Here is a 21,689-nt window from a genome sequence, read left to right on the forward strand (position 1 = left end):
GGAAAGCATTGAGTTTGAGCGTTTGGATACTGCTATATTTATACACCGATCAGCCATAACATTAAAACCATCTCCTTGTTTCTGCACTCACTGTCCTTTTTATCAGCTCCACTTACCATATAGGAGCACTCTGTAGTTACATAATTACTGACTGTAGTCCATCTGTTTCTCTGCATGTTAGCCCCCTTTTATGCTGTTCTTCAATGGTCAGGACCCCCACAGGACCACCACAGAGTAGGTATTATTTGGGTGGTGAATCATTCACAGCACTGCAGTGACACTGACATGGTGGTGGTGTGTTAGCGTGTGTTGTGCTGGTATGAGTGGATAAGCCACAGCAGCGCTGATGGACACCTCACTGAGAATAGTCCACCAACCAAAAATATCCAGCCAACAGCGCCCCATGGGCAGTGTCCTGTGACCACTGATGAAGGTCTAGAAGATGACCAACTCAAACAGCAGCAATAGATGAGCAATCGTCTCTGACTTTACATCTACAAAGTGGACCAACTAGGTAGGAGTGTCTAATAGAGTGGACAGTGAGTGGACAAGGTATTTAAAAACTCCAGCAGCGCAGCTGTGTCTGATCCACTCATACCAGCACAACACACACTAACACACCACCACCATGTCATTGTCACTGCAGTGCGGAGAATCATCCATCACCAAAATAATACCTGCTCTGTGGTGGTCCTGTGGGGGTCCTGACCATTGAAGAACAAGGTGAAAGCAGGCTAAAAAGTATGTAGAGAAACAGATGGACTAAAGTCAGTAATTGTAGAACTACAAAGTGCTCCTATATGGTAAGTGGAGCTGATAAAATGGACAGTGAGTGTAGAAACAAGGAGGTGGTTTTAATGTTATGGCTGATCAGTGTATATTGCTTTATATACTGGTCTGGTACAGGCAGAATTGAAATGTCCAAATTATTTTGTTACATATCCCCAGAATTATGACTTTCATTTGTATAAGTAATATTATAAGCAGATAGAATAACTTTTTGTATAATGTTTGCACAAATATGTAGCATAGTAAAACCTTTTTCCACCATGTATAAAATGTGTGAAGTGTATGTAGGCTAGTGTATGTTTGATTTAATATAAAAAATCTGAGCTTACCTCATACAGTCCTGTAGAACAGCTCTCCAAACACATATACCAGCTAAAGTATCTGAATTAGGCTTTAGGAATCCTTGGTCCGTTGTTAAGTTTAGTTGATTTTGCGGCACGGTGGCTTAGTGGGTAGCACTGTCACCTCATTGCAAGTAGGTCCTGGGTTCGATCCCCGGGTGGGGCGGTCCAGGTCCTTTCTGTGTGGAGTTTGCATGTTCTCCCCGTGTCTGTGTGGGTCTCCTCTGGGAGCTCCGGTTTCCTTCCACAGTCCAAATGAGTAAATACCGTTCCTGTTATGAATGTAACCAAAGTGTAAAACATGACAACAGACAAACAGTTGATTTTGGGGTAATGTTACACAGTCTCTCACAAATACCCCACTGAAGAGATTTATTTATCATTCAGTGCAGAGATGTAAAGACAGTTTGACACAAGAACTTGCTATATCAAAGGCCAAAGGGAAAGACACATGATTAACAAACCAGTTTAATATTAACAGTACATGTAAAGACCATTAATCTGCTTATAGGCATTCTGGTTTTCTTCCACCTCCCAAAAACATGTTAGTGAATGGGTCAGTTTGTTGTGTCCTGTAACAAATCTGTGCCTTGTTTTTGGTGTATTTTTAGCAGGAGTGTTTACTGAAGATGAAAATATGGTTAGCAACTATAGCATTAGCAGACTTCTACTTAAATTCCAATCAGCACAAGCTGTGTTTTCTGTCTTTCAATTAGTTTGGTTGATTCTGGGGTGATGTTGCACAGTCTACAGCAACCATATTAATGATTGAAGTTAATTTATCATTCAGTACAAAGATTCAGTACAAATCTCAATTTCTGTGGTCTTGCCAGATGTATATCTTGCCCTGCTGTTGATTAATGGCTTGTTTTAGGTGTATTCCTGTCTTGGCTCAGTGCTCCTGGAATATGATCCACATTAATTCTGACCAGTATAAAGTGTTTACTAAAGATATAGTGTCAGCAAAACTGAAGGGTCGCATTAAAAATGGAAAATTCATTTCAATAAATTCATTTTAATCCCTAATGAAAATGTATTTAATAGGGAAATTATAATGAATCAAAATAATTAATACTAATTTCCTGTGAGCAATATTAAAGCAGCTCAGTGTAAATTTATATGTATGTATGTCATAATAAAGTGCTTTGATATGCTACGTTTGTTGTGATGCTATGTTATATATCTATATAGTTTTGTGTTAAATATTTTGTACATTGTCTTATTTTTTATTTAGTTATCAGCTGCTTATGCCAGCAGGCCAGTTGGTGCCTGGAGAGTAATGCCAGTGTATAAATAAGTTTAGGAGCTAAATATCTTATGTGTTAAACATGTAAAACTATGTGTCTAGCTGTTAAGATCTGATTTATGATCTGTAAGCAGAAACATTTTTAAGACACATAAGAAAGGCTTTATTCACCCATGAACTGCAGTTTGAACAGTAACTGTTTAAAAAGGTGCTTTTTTTACTGGTTTATTCAAGGCTTATTAACTGTGAAATCATTCTAGTTATATCACTTAGTTGGTATGCTTTGTACTGGCATGTGTCTTGTTGGAATTTTCAATAAAACTATATTTATTGTAGCAGTCTCCAATACACTTTCATACCTAACATACTCTGCTCATATATAACTTGATGACTGTTATATTTGTTTTTAAATATTTAAATGTTTAATAGTAAAAACAAGATTTTATTGGTTTATTAAATCTGTATATTGTATAATTGTGTTAGAAAATAACAGGTATAATTTGCAACTTAATCCTGATATATAACTTCTTTAACTTTGACTTGTCAAACTTTGACTTTGTATAAAGCACAGGTGAGCAATTATATTTTCCAAGGGGCCACATAAGAAACTGTTACTGTTGTGGAGGGCCGGACTAATAGAGTGAACTTAATTCTGCTCAATTAGTTGTATCTCTTTATAAAAGGCAGTAAATTGTACAGTTCTGATAAGCTGTTACTGTTTAGAGTAGATGTTACAATCAGGCAATAAAAATGAGAAGCAGGCAGAGTAAAAACATCAACATTATTTCACTATATAAACGTAATTTAAACTTTTTCGAAAATAGGTGTGAACAAAATGTGTAGGTTTTAAATGAACTTTACACAATGTGCTTTTTTAAATTACCTTAGTTGATGTTTTTTAGTCATTTTTGGAAATCACAAAGCTGATCTTAACTGCTCCAGTCCTGGGTGAAAACTCTATCCGTCTCCATCAGTCACACTCAGTTCTGTTTGCCAAAACATTATGGTGAAGCTGGATACACTTACACACACGTACATTGAAACTTACGTAAATGTAAAGAAATAGCGCTCCCATCAAAATAAAAACAATCCTGTTGTATTGCATGTGTGATATAGATTTATTTACATCTGATCTTTGGAAAGGTGATTTTTTAAAATCATTTTACTTAAACTAGGACTTCAACAATCATCAGTTTTTGAGATTTATTTTCTTCATTTAGTGTTTCTCTTAAATAAATAATGGTGCAAACAGGTAAAATATTGCCTGTCACAGAGACTTTTCACTTGAACATATACATTGTTGGCATTTAGCAGACGCCTTTATCCAATTTTAAGCAATTGAGGGTTAACGACCTTGCTCAGGCCCAACAGTGGCAACTTGGCAGTGGTGGGGCTTGAACCGGCTACCTTTTGATTACTAGTCCAGTACCTTAACCACTGAGCTATCACTGTCCTAAACATAAAATAATAAATAAAAAAAAATAAAAAAAATAAAAAAAACCTCTTACTAAAAATCACATATGGACTCTTAACATAGCTGGACCCTAAGTTGCAGAAATAGCACATACAGTGGTGTTCAAAAAAATAGCAGTCCAAAACCATTAACCTGATAAATCACTGTTTTTAGTAGATGTGATATTTCTACATAGCAAATAATTTACTTGAAAGTGTAGTAGAGTAAGGAAAACAAAACAAACCCAACAATTAGGACATGCATGTCGCTCATTCTAGGTAATCGAATCATTGATTGAAAGAGGGTTGTTCAAAATAATAGCAGTGAGGAGTTCAATTGGTGAAGTCATTCATTCTGCAGAAGAACAGGTGTCAATTTTGGCCCTTATTTAAGGTAGGAGGGTACTTTGATTAAAAAGTTGATTGTAGAGGGAAAAAACATACAGAGAAGTGCAGCAAATTATAGCCTGCTCAGCTAAAATGATCTCAAATGCCTTGAAGTGACAACCAAAACCTGAAAGATGCAGAAGGAAGCATGGAACTACTGTTCGAAAGGATCAAAGAATAGCCAAAATGGCAAATACTCAGCCAGTGATCACCTCCAGAAATATTAAGGAACAGCTGAAGTTACCAGTGAGTACAGAAGATGATTAAGTGAAGCCAATTCACCAGCAAGAACTCCCTGCAAAGTTGTTGTTAAGAAAAAGACGTGTCCTGAATGGGTTCAAATTTGCCAAGGAACACACTGACTGGCCCAAAGAGAAATAGCTCAACATTTTGTGGACTGGTGAAAGCAAAATTGTTCTTTTTGGGTCTAGTGGCCGTAGACAGTATGTCAGACGACCCCCGAGCACTGAATTCAAGCCAAAGTTCACTGTGAAGACAGTAAAGCATGGTGGTACAAAATGATGAAATGGGGATGTTTTTCATACCATGGTGTTATGCCTATTAATCGCATACGAGGGATCATGGATCAGTTTAAATATTTCAGAATACTTGAGGAGATCATGTGTCGAAGAAGAAATGTCCTTAAAATGGGTGTTTCAACATGACAATGACCCAAAACATCTTGGTTACAGACAAACAAGATCAAGGTAATAAAGTGGCCAGCCCAATCCCCTGACTTCAATCCCATAGAGAACTGGTGGGCTGATATCTGAAACGTGTTTTTTTTTAAGGCAAAACCCAAAATTGCAGAAGAACTGTGGAATGTAGTCTAATCATCCTGGACTGGAATACCTGTTCAGAGGTGCCAGAAGTTGGTTGACTCCATGCAACACAGATCTCGGAAACAATTGTTATGCCACTAAATATTAGTTCAGTAATTTTAAGTAAAGTGAAACCTCGAACATTTTCAGTTTATACATACATTTTTTGAGTTTTTAAAGAAAAATGCTGGCACTGCTATTTTTTTGAACAGCCTAATATTCATTTTTCTTAACTTTCTGTAAAGGATGAACACAAACTGGCTAAATTTTGTTAATGTTTTGAATTAGAATTGAAAGTGTAGTATTTTCAGTGCATTTGCATTTATGGAAATAAAAGTTATTATAATGATTTTGTGCATTATTAACTTTTTTAAAATCACTGCTATTTTTATGAACACTACTGCATGAGTGAATGGTGGTGGGTAAGAAATAAGATGAAACAAAATGTGGCAAAAAATAAAAGATGGATAAAGCTGCTGTGATTTTCCAGGAGGCATTTATCTTCATTCTGCCGATGTGAAGATTTCACAGCAATAGAAAGTAAATCTAGTTGCTCCTGGCACTACACGACAGTGTCTGCTCAAGTAATACTCACATACATGCATGCTTAAATTCCGACATGTTTGGTATTTTGTCTACCAGCCAACTGTGTGTATCGTATAACACATACTTCGCAGCAACTGAGCCCTCATACATATACTTGCAGATCATCAAGTCCAGAGCCTCAGTGGTGTGTTTTTTGTGTTTGAACAAGCTTGGGTGTGTTGATACAGACAGTCGAACATGTCTGGTTTCTGACACCTACTTATACCCAGAGTGGGTGGATGTGAGTGGGATAAACACTATGCTCTGAGAGCCATGTTTACTGCCTGGCAAATTTTTTTACAGGCCCAGGAGCCAAAGTTTAGTAAGCCTTGTTTCTTTGGGCTAAACTTTGACACTTAGAGGTAGACCCCAATGTGCCTTGCAATCTTTACAAACATACACTCATATTAATTAAATAATTTTGCTTTCTGTGCACATAGACACACATGTTGGCATAGGGAACCAGATACACACGCTGCTTCTGTTAACCCGAGAGCAAGCAGGTCAATCCACTTGATCCCAAGCATGAATACCTTTCCTACAGACACATTACATTCATAGCAACACGACACCCCTCACTGAGCTCCGCATCAACTCCAGTAACAGTAATCTATGGTTTGCCAGATCCTAGTGTACAGAGCCAGTGATATAAATAATAAGTCATGCAGCTACAGGAATACTCCAGCATTTTAGTTGTAATTTAGTATGTTTAGTTTATTACTACTGATTTAATGATAAAATTATTAATGTGCTGAGAAAAGAAAGAAAACCTGTTTACTTAAAATGGCATTCAAAGAGCAGTTGATGGTTTGGCAATAAACATTAAAATTTCAATGGTGGCACAGTAGGGCATTTAAGTGCTTTATAGAACCAGACTTCTGGGAACATGGATTTAAATCTTGCCTCCAGACACTGGCAGAGAAAAGTTTGGCATGGGACTCGTTTTCATTTCACCTGCAACAGCCAAGTTCTTGGAAAAAGAGGAAGAAAGGAAACAAGAACACACTGGTAATGAACTAGTGGAACCACCATTCCACCAACTGGTGCTGTTTGTATCCAGCATGGATCCATATGGGTTGCCTGCTCTGGAAGGCCCATCATGCCACTTGAGGGGCAGCTCGCTCATCCAAATCATTTGTCTTGTGACGGCCAAAAGGTGCTGTGATACCTTTTGCTTGATTACTTAATTAGTTATAAATTTCTGCTTGGAATTTCTTTGACTTTTAGATTAATGGAACTATAAAATCTAAGTCAATTGTAAATGGAAAAATACTTCAGTAATGTTTGGTTGCCAATTATTGTAGCAAAATGGGTTTCTTTATGAGAAGTTCAAAGTTAAAAGAACACTGGCTGCACTACCTGTGGCAGAAAGAGGAAACTATTAACGACTGCCACCAGATTCCTGAGGAGGCATGTGGTCAAAACCCTCAAGTGACTGTAAAAGACCTGCAGCAAGATTAGGTGTTTTTAGTTTGTTAGTAAGGTGCATACTAAACGTTGAAGGTCTCCATGTCCAAACTCCAAAATATACACCTCTACTTTGCTTGGATTTAGTCCTCAAAGATTCTAGAGTGGTTTTCATTATTGCCTGACTTGTACCACATAGAAAATCCTTGGTTGGATTTGAAAAAGGGGTTGCAGCACACAAACCTAAAAAAAAGTTTCCTCAGGAATGCTGCCAGTAACTGGTGTCTGGCTCTGCATCGTGTATGCAACGGGTCATAATGGCTAAAGGGTGCTGTAGTAAGTACTAAAGACACTTGTCATAAAAGGGTTGGAATAATTCTGAGACTGCAGTAATAATTAGTCATTGGAGAAAGCCCTTGTTATATTAGTTGTGTTGAGCTATTTAAATTGTTCTTGTTTGATTGGTTTATTTTATAGCTAAAAGTTTGTCAATTTAGCTAATAAACCTAATGTACAATGAGAGTTGAATAATTTTGATTGTAACTGTATAGTATGTTTAAACAATAATGTGTTGCCTTCCAAAACTACTTAGTATTATTATCAGTTTTGATCATATTTAGGCACCAGTCTTTCTTCAATTCTGCACTTAACATTTAGAGGAAGTATTTGACACATCCGATACCTTTATGTGAAGGAGATGACTAAAACACAAATGATCACTGTGTCTGGAGCCCATGTGTGTCTGCCAGTGTTCCTTTAGATGAGAATAATCGAGTCTGATTTCATGAGGTAAACTCTGGTCTCTCTCTCCACTGCTATCTGATCTATTTTCCAACTGTAACCTGTCGTGAGCTTGTAAAGGTGAAGCCAAGTTTAAAATGAATGCTTTGTTCTTTTCCCCCCTTTATTCATTCTGAGTTCTTACGTATTACCCACTCTCCACTTGTAGTTAGCAGGAACTGCATAGGAACTTCATTCTGATGGTCCACTGATTTATAATACTGACTTTAATCTGACATCCTTTGTTACAATGTTAATGATTGGATCATGTTTTGTGCACATCTGACACCAGAGGACTTTCCCCCCTGTCTGGAGTTTAGGCATCTAGGAGCAGGGGAGTTTTTCACCCTCAGATTACAGATTGTGGATCAAAGGCAGAACTGGAAGGAGACAAAGTGGGTAGATTACCCTAACCACATGGTGTATGCAGGGTGAAAACCAACACCCAGCTGTGTGTGCAGAGGCTGTTTAGGAGAGATGTAGTTTATCCCATGCAGATGTCTTGTACAACTCCAAAAATGCCAAAAAGGTGGGAGAGTGTCACTAAATCCAGTCAGCAAAGTTATATAGATATATATTTATATAGATTATATAGTTATATAGATACACCGATCAGCCATAACATTAAAATCACCTCCTTGTTTTTTACACACTCTGTCCACTTTATCAGCTCCAATTACCATATAGGAGCACTTTGTAGTTCTACAATTACTGACTGTAGTCCATCTGTTTCTCTACATACCTTTTTAGCCTGATTTTACCCTGTTCTTCAATGGTCAGGACCCCCACAGGACCACCACAGAACAGGCATTATTTAGGTGGTGGATCATTCTCAGCACTGCAGTGACACTGACATGGTGGTGGTGTGTTAGTGTGTGTTGTGCTGGTATGAGTGGATCAGACACAGCACTGCTGGAGTTTTTAAATACTGTGTCCACTCACTGTCCACTCTATTAGACATTCCTACCTTGTTGGTCCACCTTGTAGATGTAAAGTCAGAGACGATCGCTCATCTGTTGCTGCTGTTTGAGTTGGTCATCTTCTAGACCTTCATCAGTGGTCACAGGACGCAGCCCACGGGGCGCTGTTGGCTGGATATTTTTGGTTGGTGGACTATTCTCAGTCCAGCAGTGACAGTGAAGTGTTTAAAAACTCCAGAAGAATTGCTGTGTCTTATCCACTCATACCAGCACAACACACACTAACACACCTCCACCATGTCAGTGTCACTGCAGTGCTGAGAATGATCCACCACCCAAATAATACCTGCTCTGTGGTGGTCCTGACCATTGAAGAACAGCATGAACGAGGGCTAACAAAGCATGCAGAGGAATAGATGGATTACAGTCAGTAATTGTAGAACTACAAAGTGCTCCTTTATAGTAAGTGAAGTCGATAAAATGGACAGTGAGTGTAGAAACAAGGAGGTGGTTTTAATTATGTGTACATACTGTATATTTAGTTATGGTTGATCGGTGTATATACTGTATTAAATATATATATATATATATATATATATATATATATATATATATATATATACTGTATTAAATAATCAATTTAATCAACAAATGAACAGTTTTTGTATACAAAAGTTACATTTTTAATCCTAAATTTGATGGGTACAACACGTTTGACATCTCCAATATTTTAACAACATTTTGTAATCATTTAGAAACTGAGGACACCAATTGTTGTACACAACACTTCATCTCAAATTTTGGACCACTGTTGTTGGTCGTACATCACATAACATACAGGTCTAGACTTCAGATAGGCTAGTCTAGAACACACACTCACTTACTACAAAGTCAAATTGCTTTTAACATGAGAAATGTAGCCTCACATTGTCTGGCTAAAACATGCAGAAGAAAGCATATGTTGCTCCAAATACATGCATATACACCCAGCAAGATTACTGATGCCTTTGCAGATGTGCAAGTCACATATGCATCTGGCACTAAAACACTCGCATACAATGAAAAGATGCTGCATTTGATCTCTGCATTAGTAACAATGGTGATGGTCCTTTCTGTTTGGTCTGGATAAAGTGTTTTTAGATGTTGATCATACGTAACATTTTGCAACATGCAATAAAAATACATATATGTGATTTGTTCATTCTGTTGAACCTTTATTAGACTGACAATAGTACAATAAATATTTTAAAAGTTTTAGTGACCAACATTAATGTATTTGTAATATAAACACATTTAGAATTCGATGGCTGCAACCCATTCAAAAAAGTTGCAACAGTTGCATGGTACCAATGTTTCATCACCTTTCCCTAGTAATTACACTGTGCTGTTTGACTTTGAGGATGCTAATTGTAAAGGTTTTGCAAGTGCTTGCCTATTCTTGCTTGCTCACATGACTTTAGCTACTTAATAACCCATGGTCCCTGTTGTCTTACTCTCCTTTTCAGTTAGCCTAGCTCACATTAGTTCATTTTCCTCAAACATGTAGAATAAAAACATGTAAATAGTCAACTTGCCTATTCAAAGTTGACCCTAGTAATACAAGTGAAAAGTTTAGTGTGTGATGCCCTGTAATTGATTGGCACTCTATATAATGTGTTCCAACTCTGCTTCTGCCTTTGAGGTCTTTAGACTAAACACATTACTGATTATGATTGCAAAATAATGCTTGTCGACAAAGCTAAATCTGGAACAGCCCTGACCTACCATAGAGCACTGATCAAACCCTGTTCTGTACCACGTACCGTTTGAGCTACAGGTCTGGCGTATCTTTATCCACCAATAAATTCAAGGAAGACATTTACACACTCAGGTGACTCTCATTACTAAGTATTTAAATGGACTAACCTTGCACTTACTAACAAGGTTTCAGCATATGTTGTTGACTAACTGTACTAGAAAATGAAAATGTTTACTGATGAAGCACAGGATTCGAGCATTTGCTAAATGCTAGGTGTAACAAGTCTCTAGCAGAAAGGCACATGCATGTAACTTGTCCTCCAAAATGCTTACAAACATTCATGTTTCCTCCTCTGTATTCAGTGGTTTAGTGGTCAGAGCTTCTGGAAGATTCTTGTTCTGGAGGTACAAATAAATCACATGGACCTGAAAGACATACCCAAAATGTATTAGCAAATATGACAACATACACCGTCTGAATATAGAAACGTCTCAACAGTTCAGATTTGGCTCTACCATATAGTGTGGATTCTACACACCTGCTGTAAAATAATATAAACATTTAACCATGAGCTTGTTTGACATTGCATTCTAAAATCATATATATTATTATATACACATACCTCTTATAACAGCTGTCACTATCCTGAAAAGGCTTTTCAAAAGTTTTTGGAGTAATAGTCAATTTCAAGCCAATTTTATTTGTATAGAGGTTTTTACAATAGATATTGCCTCAAAGCAACTTTACAGAATCCAGGACCAACAGACCAAAAACCCCTGTTGAGCAAGCCGACAGTGCCAAGGAAAAACTCCCTTAAAAATACAGGAAAAAACCTTGAGAGGAACCAGACTCAGCAGGGTATATACACATGCATAATACAATAAAATGTTTTTTCCACATATCCCAGCTTTTCCGTGGTCAGAGTGCCGGGTCAGCCATTGTACGACAACCCTGGAGCCGAGAGGGTAAACGGCCTTGCCCAAGGGTCCAACAGTGACTTGGCAGAGCCGGAATTCAAAGCCACTACCTTCCAGCTGGTAAGCCACAGCTCTACACACTTGATTACCACTGTCTCCCATTAGGCTACCACTGCCCCTGTTGTCTGTGCCTATTCAGTTAAAAGAACATTTGCAAAGTGAATAAGTTATGAATGTTGCAGCATTCCAGTTAATTAAGGTGTGCATTGAGCTTGTGTTCAAGTCTCTGTGTCTCTAGGCAGTCTAGGAGTCTAGGAGTTCTAGGAGTTCCTTCACACCAAATTCACCAGACTATGCCTTTATGGACCTTACATTGTGCAAATGATTGTATGTAGAAAATAGCCTTCCCCAAACTGTTGTCACAAAGCTGGAAGTGCATTTTTATTTTATAATTGTTTGTAATTGTTTGTATACACTTGCCTCAAACACCTAAACTAAAAGGTGTCGAATTATCAGATTCTATGGTTTTACTATTTATAGCTGTGTTTAAGTGAAATGAAGATTTTTGATTTATCCATAAAATACTGGCAACATTTCTTCCAAATTCTAAATAAAAGTTTTGTCATTTAGAGCATTTTTGCAGCAAATTACAACTGATTAAAATAACAATAAAGATGCAGTGTTTTCCAAACTAAAATAATGCAAAAAAAAAATTTCATATACATTTTTAAAGGACACAAAACTAGTGTTTTTAATTTAAGAGAGTTCAGAAAATAATTTTTGTTTGAATAATTCTTATTTTAAATCATATATTTACATCTTATATATAAAAAAGAAAGTAAAAGTCTAGGTTTGTTCCAACTTAGCTTTGCAGTTTTTGGATACAGAGAGGCATCAAACTGACCTGAACGTTGAGCTCTTGAGAGATGTCCACTGGAGGGCCGTCCTGAATTATATTGGCCGCTGGAGGGCGCATGAGAGTCGGGCCAAACACAGTAGCCAGATTACTCAGAGACATTTTATTCTGCGCCTCCTTCTCTGCGACCCTGACAGAGATACCATAATGTTTCATTTATTCATTTGTTCATTTTACTAAATCTTTAGCTTTATCCTGGTCAGGGCTGAATAAATATTTCCTATCATTTATATTATTTGATAACTTTAACAGGGTGGACTGCACCTTGCTACAAAGAGTGCAAGGCGGATCTCTCATACCTGCAATGATGAAAATAGAACTCATGTGCATATATTTAATCAAGGTATAACAATGCTGTGACTAAAACTGCCACTACCACTACCAGCTGCCACTAAAAAAAGGAGACAAGTGGCCGAAATAATAGAAACAAAGTATCAAATGAAAGACAAAAACATCCACAACCCACAATGAAGAAAGTGGATAGTAAAGGTATAGTGCAGAAATGAGAAATGTCATGATATGACAGGCCACTTTGTCCGTCCGTGACAAGACCAGCTCTGGCAACACATGAGCGAAACTCCTCCCTCACCAATTTACGTTTCCCTGCACATAACAGTGGATTTATGGACAAATCCATCTCTGGAAAATGGACTTCACACTGCATCTGGGGCTCTTCGCTCTCCCGGGGCAGTTCCTTGGTAAAGCCCAACACGCCGTGACACTGGATTCAACAACTCGCATTAGTGTAAAACCAGGCTGACAAAAAAGCTGGCAAATAAGACAGAAAGAAGCTGTTATATAGGAAACCTTCCACTTAAGGCGACTAAATGCTTTATAGGTGCAGATGACTGCCAATCAGTACAGAGAGAGAGAGACACGGTTCCTAATGTAAAGCAGCTCTTGTACAGCTGACACCACGTTACAGACAGCAATGTTAAATTAGATCTAGTCCTGCCAGTTGTTTATATAATAAAAATTAACTGATTTGCATACAAAGTTAATATTAACTTTTAAACCTTACCTTCTTTTACAGTTTAGTTCAGTTTAGAGTTTACTAATTCTGAAACCATGTCACACAGAGAACTGAGACTCAATCAGTCAAATTTAGAGGTCTAAGGTTCTGCCTTCTCCAGTTAAGTCTACTTTCTAATCACTAAACATCACATTTAAAAGGTATGTGAGAAATGTAACATTTTATGGACACATTACTTTAAAATACACATTTTCATCTCAGTTCCTCTTTGACCATGATTACCTGATTTGTATACTGGAAGCGACTTAAAAACCCCATTCTGATTATGCATTTTGCAACTGCAAGTACATTTTAAGGAACAACTACGTTTACGTTTACATGTACATTTTCGGCATTTTAGCTTAGACTTACTACGCAATTGAGGGTTAAGGGCCATGCTCAAGGGCCCAACAGTGACAACCTGGCAGTGGTGGGGTTTGAACCAGCAACATTCTGCTTACTAGTTCAGTACCTTAACCGCTAGGCTACAACTTCCCTAAATGTATATTTGCGATATTTAGCAGACGCTTTTATCCAAAGCAACTTACAACTATGACTGTTAGTTGCAGTTCGAGCAACTGAGAGTTAAGGACCTTGCTCAGGGCCCAACAGTAGCAACCTGTTGATGTTGGGGCTTGAACCGACAACCTTATGGTTACTAGTCCAGTACCTTAACCGCTGAGCTTTTGGATTTTTTCCCAGTGAGTTATGATTTAAATGTCTATTTTTAGTTTTGTCTGGCTAAAGTAAATTTTTTATAGTCTTGTTTGTGACTGCTAGCTTACAAGTAGACTAAAAGCAAATCATTAAATATAAATATAATATATATCATATGAATATAAAAACTGAAAGGTGAAAAAATATAAGTGGCTGAGTACTTCTCCCATTGTGGCTTTATAGTGTATAGTAGCAGATTTGCACGAGGATATGTTAACATAGACAGCAAAACATTTAGGAACATTTAAATGCTATACAGTAAATGTGATCGTTCTCAGAAAGCTTCATACATATGAAATTACCTTTTAAGATGATGAAATAGGAACAAAAGAGTGTTGCAGTTGACATCAGGGAAAGACTGCAGCTCAGATAACATGATGCTCGCTCTCTGGTACGGGTCAGGCAGGTCTGTTTGAGGTACACACTGGCTGAGTTTGTGCTTGTGTCAGGAAATAATTAAGTTACAAACAAAAATTGAAAAAGAAACCCACCCATCACTCTGGAGAGACTCTGGAAACGTGCAGCAGGAATAAGAGGCTCGGGCAGTTCTCTTAGGTACAGCTTCAGTGTTCCTGACACTACATTCACATCCACACTTCTTACTTTACTCATAGCCTCCCAGTAATCTGCAGACAGTGATAAAAATGCTGCAACTGCATTAATCTGTTATTGTTGTTGTGTAAATATATTATTTCACAATCACAGATTTTTTTATTAGTCTGATTGGTTTAAATCTTGTTGCATCACATTAAATACACTTAATTAAATATTTTAAATCTTATTGTCAGACGCTTAGAATCAATTAATGTACGATTGAGACAATATTGTCATATCGACAGTATTTAACTAAATAAAATCTTATTCTTTGTTAAGTTCATTATGGGTTTTCTAAACATATGCTGGGTTAAAAATGAAAGGCATTTTATAATATCGTTAATTTATAATATTGTTTATCTTTGTGACATCCTTAGAAGCCTCCTTAGAAGAAGAAGAAGTCTCTGCTTTAAAATCAGCACCTTGAAACTTTACTGTGGTTGCTGATCACATGGATAGAAAAAGCAGACGTATAGAGGTTTTTTACTTACACAGAGTAAAAACGAGAGAATTAATAAATTACAGATTCATCAATACACAGATTAGGCATAACATTATGACCACCTTCCTTATATTGTGTTGGTCCCTCTTTTGCTGCCAAGACAGCCCTTACCCGTTGAGGCATGGACTCCACTGTGCTGTGGTATCTGGCACCAAGATGTTAGCAGCAGAACTCCTGTAAGTTGTGAGGTGGGGCCCCAATGGATCGGAATTGTTTGTCCAGCACATCCCACAGATGCTCAATTGGATTGAGATCTGGAAATTTGGAGTCCAAGTCAACACCTCAAAATCGATGTTGTGCTCCTCAAATCATTCCTGAACCATTTTTGCTTTGTGGCAGGGCGCATTATCCTGCTGAAAGAGGCCACAGCCATCAGGGAATACTGTTTCCATGAAAGGGTGTACATGGTCTGCAACAATGCTTAGGTAGGTGGTACGTGTCAAAGTAACATCCACATGGGTGGCAGAACCCAAGGTTTCCAAGCAGAACATTGCCCAAAGCATCACACTGCCTCCGTCGGCTTGCCTTCTTCCCATAGTGCATCCTGGTGCCATGTGTTTCCCAGGTAAGCGACGCACATCCACGTGATGTGAAATAGAACGTGATTCGTCAGACCAGGCCACCTTCTTCCATTGCTCCACGGTCCAGTTCCGATGCTCACGTGCCCATTGTTGGCGCTTTCGGTCTGACTGGTCTGTGGCTATGCAGCCCCATACGCAACAAACTGTGATGCACTGTGTATTCTGACACCTTTCTATCAGAACCAGCATTAACTTCTTCAGCAATTTGAGCTACAGTAGCTCGTCTGTTAGATCGGACCGCACAGGCCAGCCTTCGTTCCCCACGTGCATCAATGAGCCTTGGCCGCCCATGACCCTGTCCCCGGTTTACCACTGTTCCTTCCTTGGACCACTTTTGATAGATACTGACCACTGCAGACCATGAACACCCCACAAAAGCTGCAGTTTTGGAGATGCTCTGATTCAGTCGTCTAGCCATCACAATTTGGCCCTTGACAAACTCGCTCAAATCCTCACGCTCGCCCATTTTTCCTGCTTCTAACACATCAACTTTGAGGATAAAATGTTCACTTGCTGCCTAATATATCCCACCCACTAACAGGTGCTGTGATGAAGAGATAATCAGTGTTATTCACTTCACCTCTCAGTGGTCATAATGTTATGCCTGGTCGGCGTATATCTGGGTTTTTGTTTTGTTTTATTAATTATTACATAGAAAGAAGCTACATCGATGCATCTGGCCATCTGAAAGATGTGAAGTTGGTATCGTCTATATTCTAAACCAGGGGTCACCAACACGTGAGTCGCCCGCAGGGCATGTTCCAAAATAGCACTAGTGACTATAGAGCTCCGTCTAAATAAATTTTTTGTGTTGCTGTTCTTTTTGAATCAATAACACTTGCATTGATATAGATTTGAAAATGACAATACTGAATATAAAATGTAAAAAACAAAACTGATGTTTATGTGAGCTCTGATCTTGTCTGGGTGCGGAGTTTTTAAACGCGCGCATAACGCTGAGAAAAGCGAGCGCATGCGCAGCTACGATACGGAGCAAGACCATGAAAAATTAATAATAAAAAACAAACACAAGAAAAGCGAAAAAAAATTTATATTTTCACGATGATTGGGAGGAATGTGGAGAGACACTTCAGTACGTGTTACAAAAACTTCCCTGTACATCGCAGATTTTTTTTAAAATCGTACATAACTGTTTGTTTTTTAGCATTTTTATATACAAACAATCTTCCTCACCTACTACAAACTACAAATTAATTTTTATATACAAACAATCTTCCTCACCTACTACAAACCTTGTTTTTAAATACATTTTTATATTTATTTTATAATAATTTATTGTGGAAATAAATAAATCTTTTAAAATCTTGTATAATTTTATGAATTAATGTAAAACTATTTTTATATACAAAATTATTGTCCCTTACCTCCTATAAACCTTGTTTAAAAAAAAAATCATTTTATATTTATTTTATATTAAAATATAATAAAGATCAGTAAATCCATAATAAGTGTGATGATCATTTGTAAAAAAAATTGTGTGATTTTGATCAAAATGCTACAGATGTGCTCATTCATACAAAACTGTCAAGACAGATATTTACAAAAATATCAAAGATGTGATAGCTGTGACAGATTTAGATGAATAGAGATAAATAATGTTACATGTTGAAATATATGTTTCCTACCATGGTAAATCGTTGTTAATAATTATTCTGAGGAAACATTAACATATTCATATATATGAATATTGATGATAATAATAATAATAATAATAATAATAATAATAATAATAATAATATCATTAAAGGTGAACCATGCAACTTTGTTATTCAGGAAGTTTGTATCACCAAGTAGCCCTTCGCATTATTCAGTAGCCTTGAAGTAGCTCTCGGTCTCGAAAAGGTTGGTGACCCCTGTTCTAAACTAATTACAGTTTACTAAACATTTCACCATGCCAGTGAAAAAAATATTTTTTACACTGTAAAGGTCATCAGGACACTGCCATTCCACAAATTGAGAGGTTGTATGTTTACATTTTCGGCCTTTAGCAGACGCCTTTTATCCAAAGCGACTTACAGTACAGTTACAGTATACAGTCTGAGCAATTGAGGGTTTAGGGTCCTGCTCAACGGCCCAACAGCAGCAACCTGACAGTAGTGAGGCTTGATCCAGCAACCTTCTGATTACTAGTCCAGTACCTTAACCACTAGGCTACGGCTTGCCTACCGCTAGGCTACGTGAAATTCATGTCTTGCTTTAAAGAGATTGGGCAAATTTTGTGTAAATGTTTGTATCTGGATGTGTTTTGGTTAGGAGATGGCTGAATTCATTTTAAAATAATAGGGGTGAAAGAAAATTTAAGGAAATCTGAACACAATGTTATTGAGAAAACTATGAATAACCACCCATACACTTTCACCATGCTGTTGCTTGGTACAATTACAACTACACTTACTGGTGTTAAATGCATGTTTGAGATCTTGAATCTGTTTGCTTGACCCTGAGATTCTATAAATGCCCTCCTCCTCCAGTCCTCTCCTCTCAACCTCGTCCACACAGGAGCGCACTATGTGAGGCACCAGCACACCCTCTTGTCTAAGGCAGATACAGTAAGAGAAAGTATTTGTATGTTAGAGTAAGTATTACAAATAAAACTCAAATCAGACAAGAAAGCAGCTCCTCACATGACTAATGCTGTAACACAAGCGTAGTTTTGCTTTTTGCAGAACTCAGATTTTGCTATGTTGTAATATTCCAGTCTTTCCTAATTAGATTCCTGTTTTAAAGATAAATATCATGATCTTTCACTCTCCATTTCCTCAAAAATGATAAATGAAATACAGTCCATTCTCAATGGTGCAAAAATGGGAAAAATTCCACTACAGCAAATGGTGTTCACAGTTCTCAAATGGTTATAGAACACTGTTTAAAAGGAAAGGTGATGTAGTACAGTGGCAAACTTGAACCTGTCCATACTTTTTGGAACATACTGCAGCCATTAAATTTTACAGCATGTTTACAAAAACCATTAACCACTTGTCTATCATTAAAACAGTTAAACAAGCTTGCTGTGGGGGACTGTTTCTCAAAGACCTACAAGTTGCACCTCCAATAGTCCCCATGACCAAATAGACCACCAAGATCATTCAAGATAAGGCCACACCTTAGTCTATGGCATACCCAACAATCTAATGGGTCAAGGGCCCTTTTCAGCTCTTATGGGCCTCTGTTGGTCTATTTTCTGGATTCCTTCCAAATCCAACAAGTAGATGAACAAGGACTTCAAGCAAATTCTCCGATGTCTGGCCTCAGCCAACCCTATATCCAGGTCCAAACAAACATCTGCTATGGGCGGAGTATGCCCACAATACCCTTTGGTTCTTCTTCCTTGGTATGTCACCTTTTGAGTGCCAGTTTAGATATCCTTTGCCCATGTTGCCAGAGCAAAAGGCCAATTGGAAATTATATAAAATGTCAATCAGTAAGATGTACTCTACTGAGCATTCAACCAAGCACAGCAAATTAAAATGTAATTATCAAACAGTCCAAACCAGGGCTTATTTACAGACTGTGACACATAGAGATCAGTCAATACGTTCGTACTACAAGCTCAATATTTCTATAAATTAAGGCATTAGTGTGGCTTTTAACTACTGTTGAAGCTTGTTGCAGCCTAGCTAATGAAAAGGCTGAGAACCCTCAGTCTGAACAAAAAAAAATAGCATCACTGTTACATAAAATGGCAGTGTAATAACTCTTTACTTTACAATATAAAAAAAAACTTAAAATATAAAAAATGTTTAATCACTTACAAAAGCTAAAATCATTCTGACCTTGCCACATCTTCAATCAGCACACAGAACACTGGCTTGTGTTGAAGTGGGGTGTAGCTGGGAGGCTCCAGGGGATGGGGTGAGTATTTAATTGACAGCATCAACTCTACTGAGCCCAGATTTACTGTTAATTTCTTCCACTTCTTCAGAATGTCAAGGGTATCCAACTTTGATTCAAATACACACATATATCTTCAGAAATCAAAATGTTTACATGTAACAAGCATAGATTTCAAGTAGAATGACATTATAATAAGTAGTCTGGCAGAAGCTTGGTATGATTTAAAAAGTGATTTTTTTTTTGTCAAAACAACTTTCTCAAAGCCACTAATGTTCCCTTTAACTAGAACTAAGAATCTACTGATTCTTCTCAGCAGTGCTAATAGTCAGCTAGGTGTCTACACAGACATGATTAGCCATGTTCTGTGATGGACTGGCTATGTACAGGGTATTTCTGCTTTGTGCCTAATGTTTCCCTGTGGAATCAGACCCACTGCATACAGTTCTAGCAAAATAGTCATGGTAATGGCTCCAATATTTTGCCTCAGTGGCAGAATCAGACCATCTTGTCATTGATTATCTGCATGTTCCATCATGCTTTACTTTTTGAGTATTGAGTAATCCTATTATAATACACAATCATCAGACCATATCACTATAAAGAAGACTGATCTGATCTTAGCTCAGTCTCACCTGTATTTTAGCTCTACCCAGAATCTCCGGTTGGGACTCGGAGACACACAACAGACTGAGGTGTTGAGCGCCATCCACCTGCAGCACCAGCTCCTACAAAACACATATACTTACTTGGGTTTTAAATGCACAATTTTAAATGTGATCTAACATTCTCATCTACATTTAAATAAGAATTCAGCTAAATCGTAACTAACTTACACACCAGTGTGACCTTTGACTTTGACCATCAAAAATAACCGCCATCCATTGCAAAATCAGTAACTAAAGTGTACTACTTTCTTTCTCGACATGAAAATACCACTACCTCCTACACTTATTTCTGCTAATCAAAGATGCTTATAATTATTAAACTGAAACTTAAAGAGAACAACCAAACAAAGATAGATTTTAATAAGCTATTTCTTTGTTTAATTGACTTAGATGTAATAAATATTTAATTTAATGGTTAACTGTTCGGAGCACAAGCATTGTACTGTATTTGTGACAGGGGTAACAGCTAAGCTCACTAGTTAGTTGGCTTTGCTTTGGGAGCTTGTTATCTAACCCTAACCTTAACCTTAGAATATTATATTGTGTAAATATAATATAAAGTGTTTAAAGTGTTTTAGGATAATTGTTACAATAAGAAATACAAAAAATGCTTGTTATATATGTAATGAAAGCTTTTAATGAAACCCTTAAAGCTGGTAGAATGGGTGGCAACATTTTCTGAGGAACAAGATTCATCTTTCATTTTTGGTCACTGTCTGTAAAGAAGGTTCACTTTTTAGTTTGTTTCGATATAGGTTTTGTCTGGGTGCTCTGGTTACCTACAACAAACATGCAGAGAGTGGGTTGGTGACTCAAAACTCCCCCAAGATGAGAGAAAGTTAGTAAATGTGTTGTTATGTGTTGTCCTGTAATGGACTGGCATTGTGTTCAGGGTGCATTCCTGCCGTTCACACAGTGTTTTTTCAGGGGCACTGAATCCACCCCAACCCTGACTAGGATGTAGTGGTTAGTAAAAAAAAATTCTTTATGACGTGCTGATGAATCTGCTATTTGTTTTTAAATCTTCCAAATTGTCTATAGAGAAGAAAATAAGTAAGAAATTTACTTTTAGAATCAAAGCCCCAGGAAAAGTGAGTCGTCACTGCTAGACTATTTGTGTGAATAAGAAAAGTATTTGCTAACCAATCCAATTTAGCCTGAGCCCAGACCTCTGTTCTGGCAACCTCAAGGGCATTTTTGCGTTTAATAGTGCAAATATCTCAAATGTGTAGCCAATAGCATTTTTAACCAACCACTTAACACTGAGGAAGATTAAAAAGGAATGTGGTTGGTTTGAGTGTTGTGTCTGTACCTGGTCCCATTGTGGTGTCAGAGTATAGGAGGAAAGACACGTCTGCGCTCTTCTCTCAAAAATATCAAAGCCATCAACCTCTACACACACAAAAACACCTGCAATCGCACACATACACACACGCACATACAAAGAAAAGATATGTGGAAAAG

The 21,689-nt window shown here is 37.5% G+C and overlaps 1 protein-coding gene across 1 annotated transcript in view; it reads right to left on the bottom strand.

Moving 5' to 3' along the window:
* Nucleotides 1-9,921: 9,921 nt before the first annotated feature.
* Nucleotides 9,922-21,689, bottom strand: part of si:dkey-33c9.6 (active breakpoint cluster region-related protein) — a 31,640-nt gene continuing 19,872 nt past the window's right edge. The window contains exons 15-22 of the mRNA XM_062993297.1: nt 21,538-21,635; nt 20,193-20,285; nt 19,500-19,666; nt 18,122-18,261; nt 14,520-14,654; nt 14,331-14,436; nt 12,288-12,429; nt 9,922-10,891 (exon numbers count right to left, since the gene is read on the bottom strand). Coding sequence (XP_062849367.1) covers nt 10,805-10,891; nt 12,288-12,429; nt 14,331-14,436; nt 14,520-14,654; nt 18,122-18,261; nt 19,500-19,666; nt 20,193-20,285; nt 21,538-21,635 — 968 coding nt within the window. The 3' untranslated portion in view covers nt 9,922-10,804. The remainder of the gene's footprint in view (nt 10,892-12,287; nt 12,430-14,330; nt 14,437-14,519; nt 14,655-18,121; nt 18,262-19,499; nt 19,667-20,192; nt 20,286-21,537; nt 21,636-21,689) is intronic.

Source organism: Trichomycterus rosablanca, chromosome 4 (assembly GCF_030014385.1).
Source record: "Trichomycterus rosablanca isolate fTriRos1 chromosome 4, fTriRos1.hap1, whole genome shotgun sequence".
Lineage (NCBI taxonomy): Eukaryota > Metazoa > Chordata > Actinopteri > Siluriformes > Trichomycteridae > Trichomycterus > Trichomycterus rosablanca.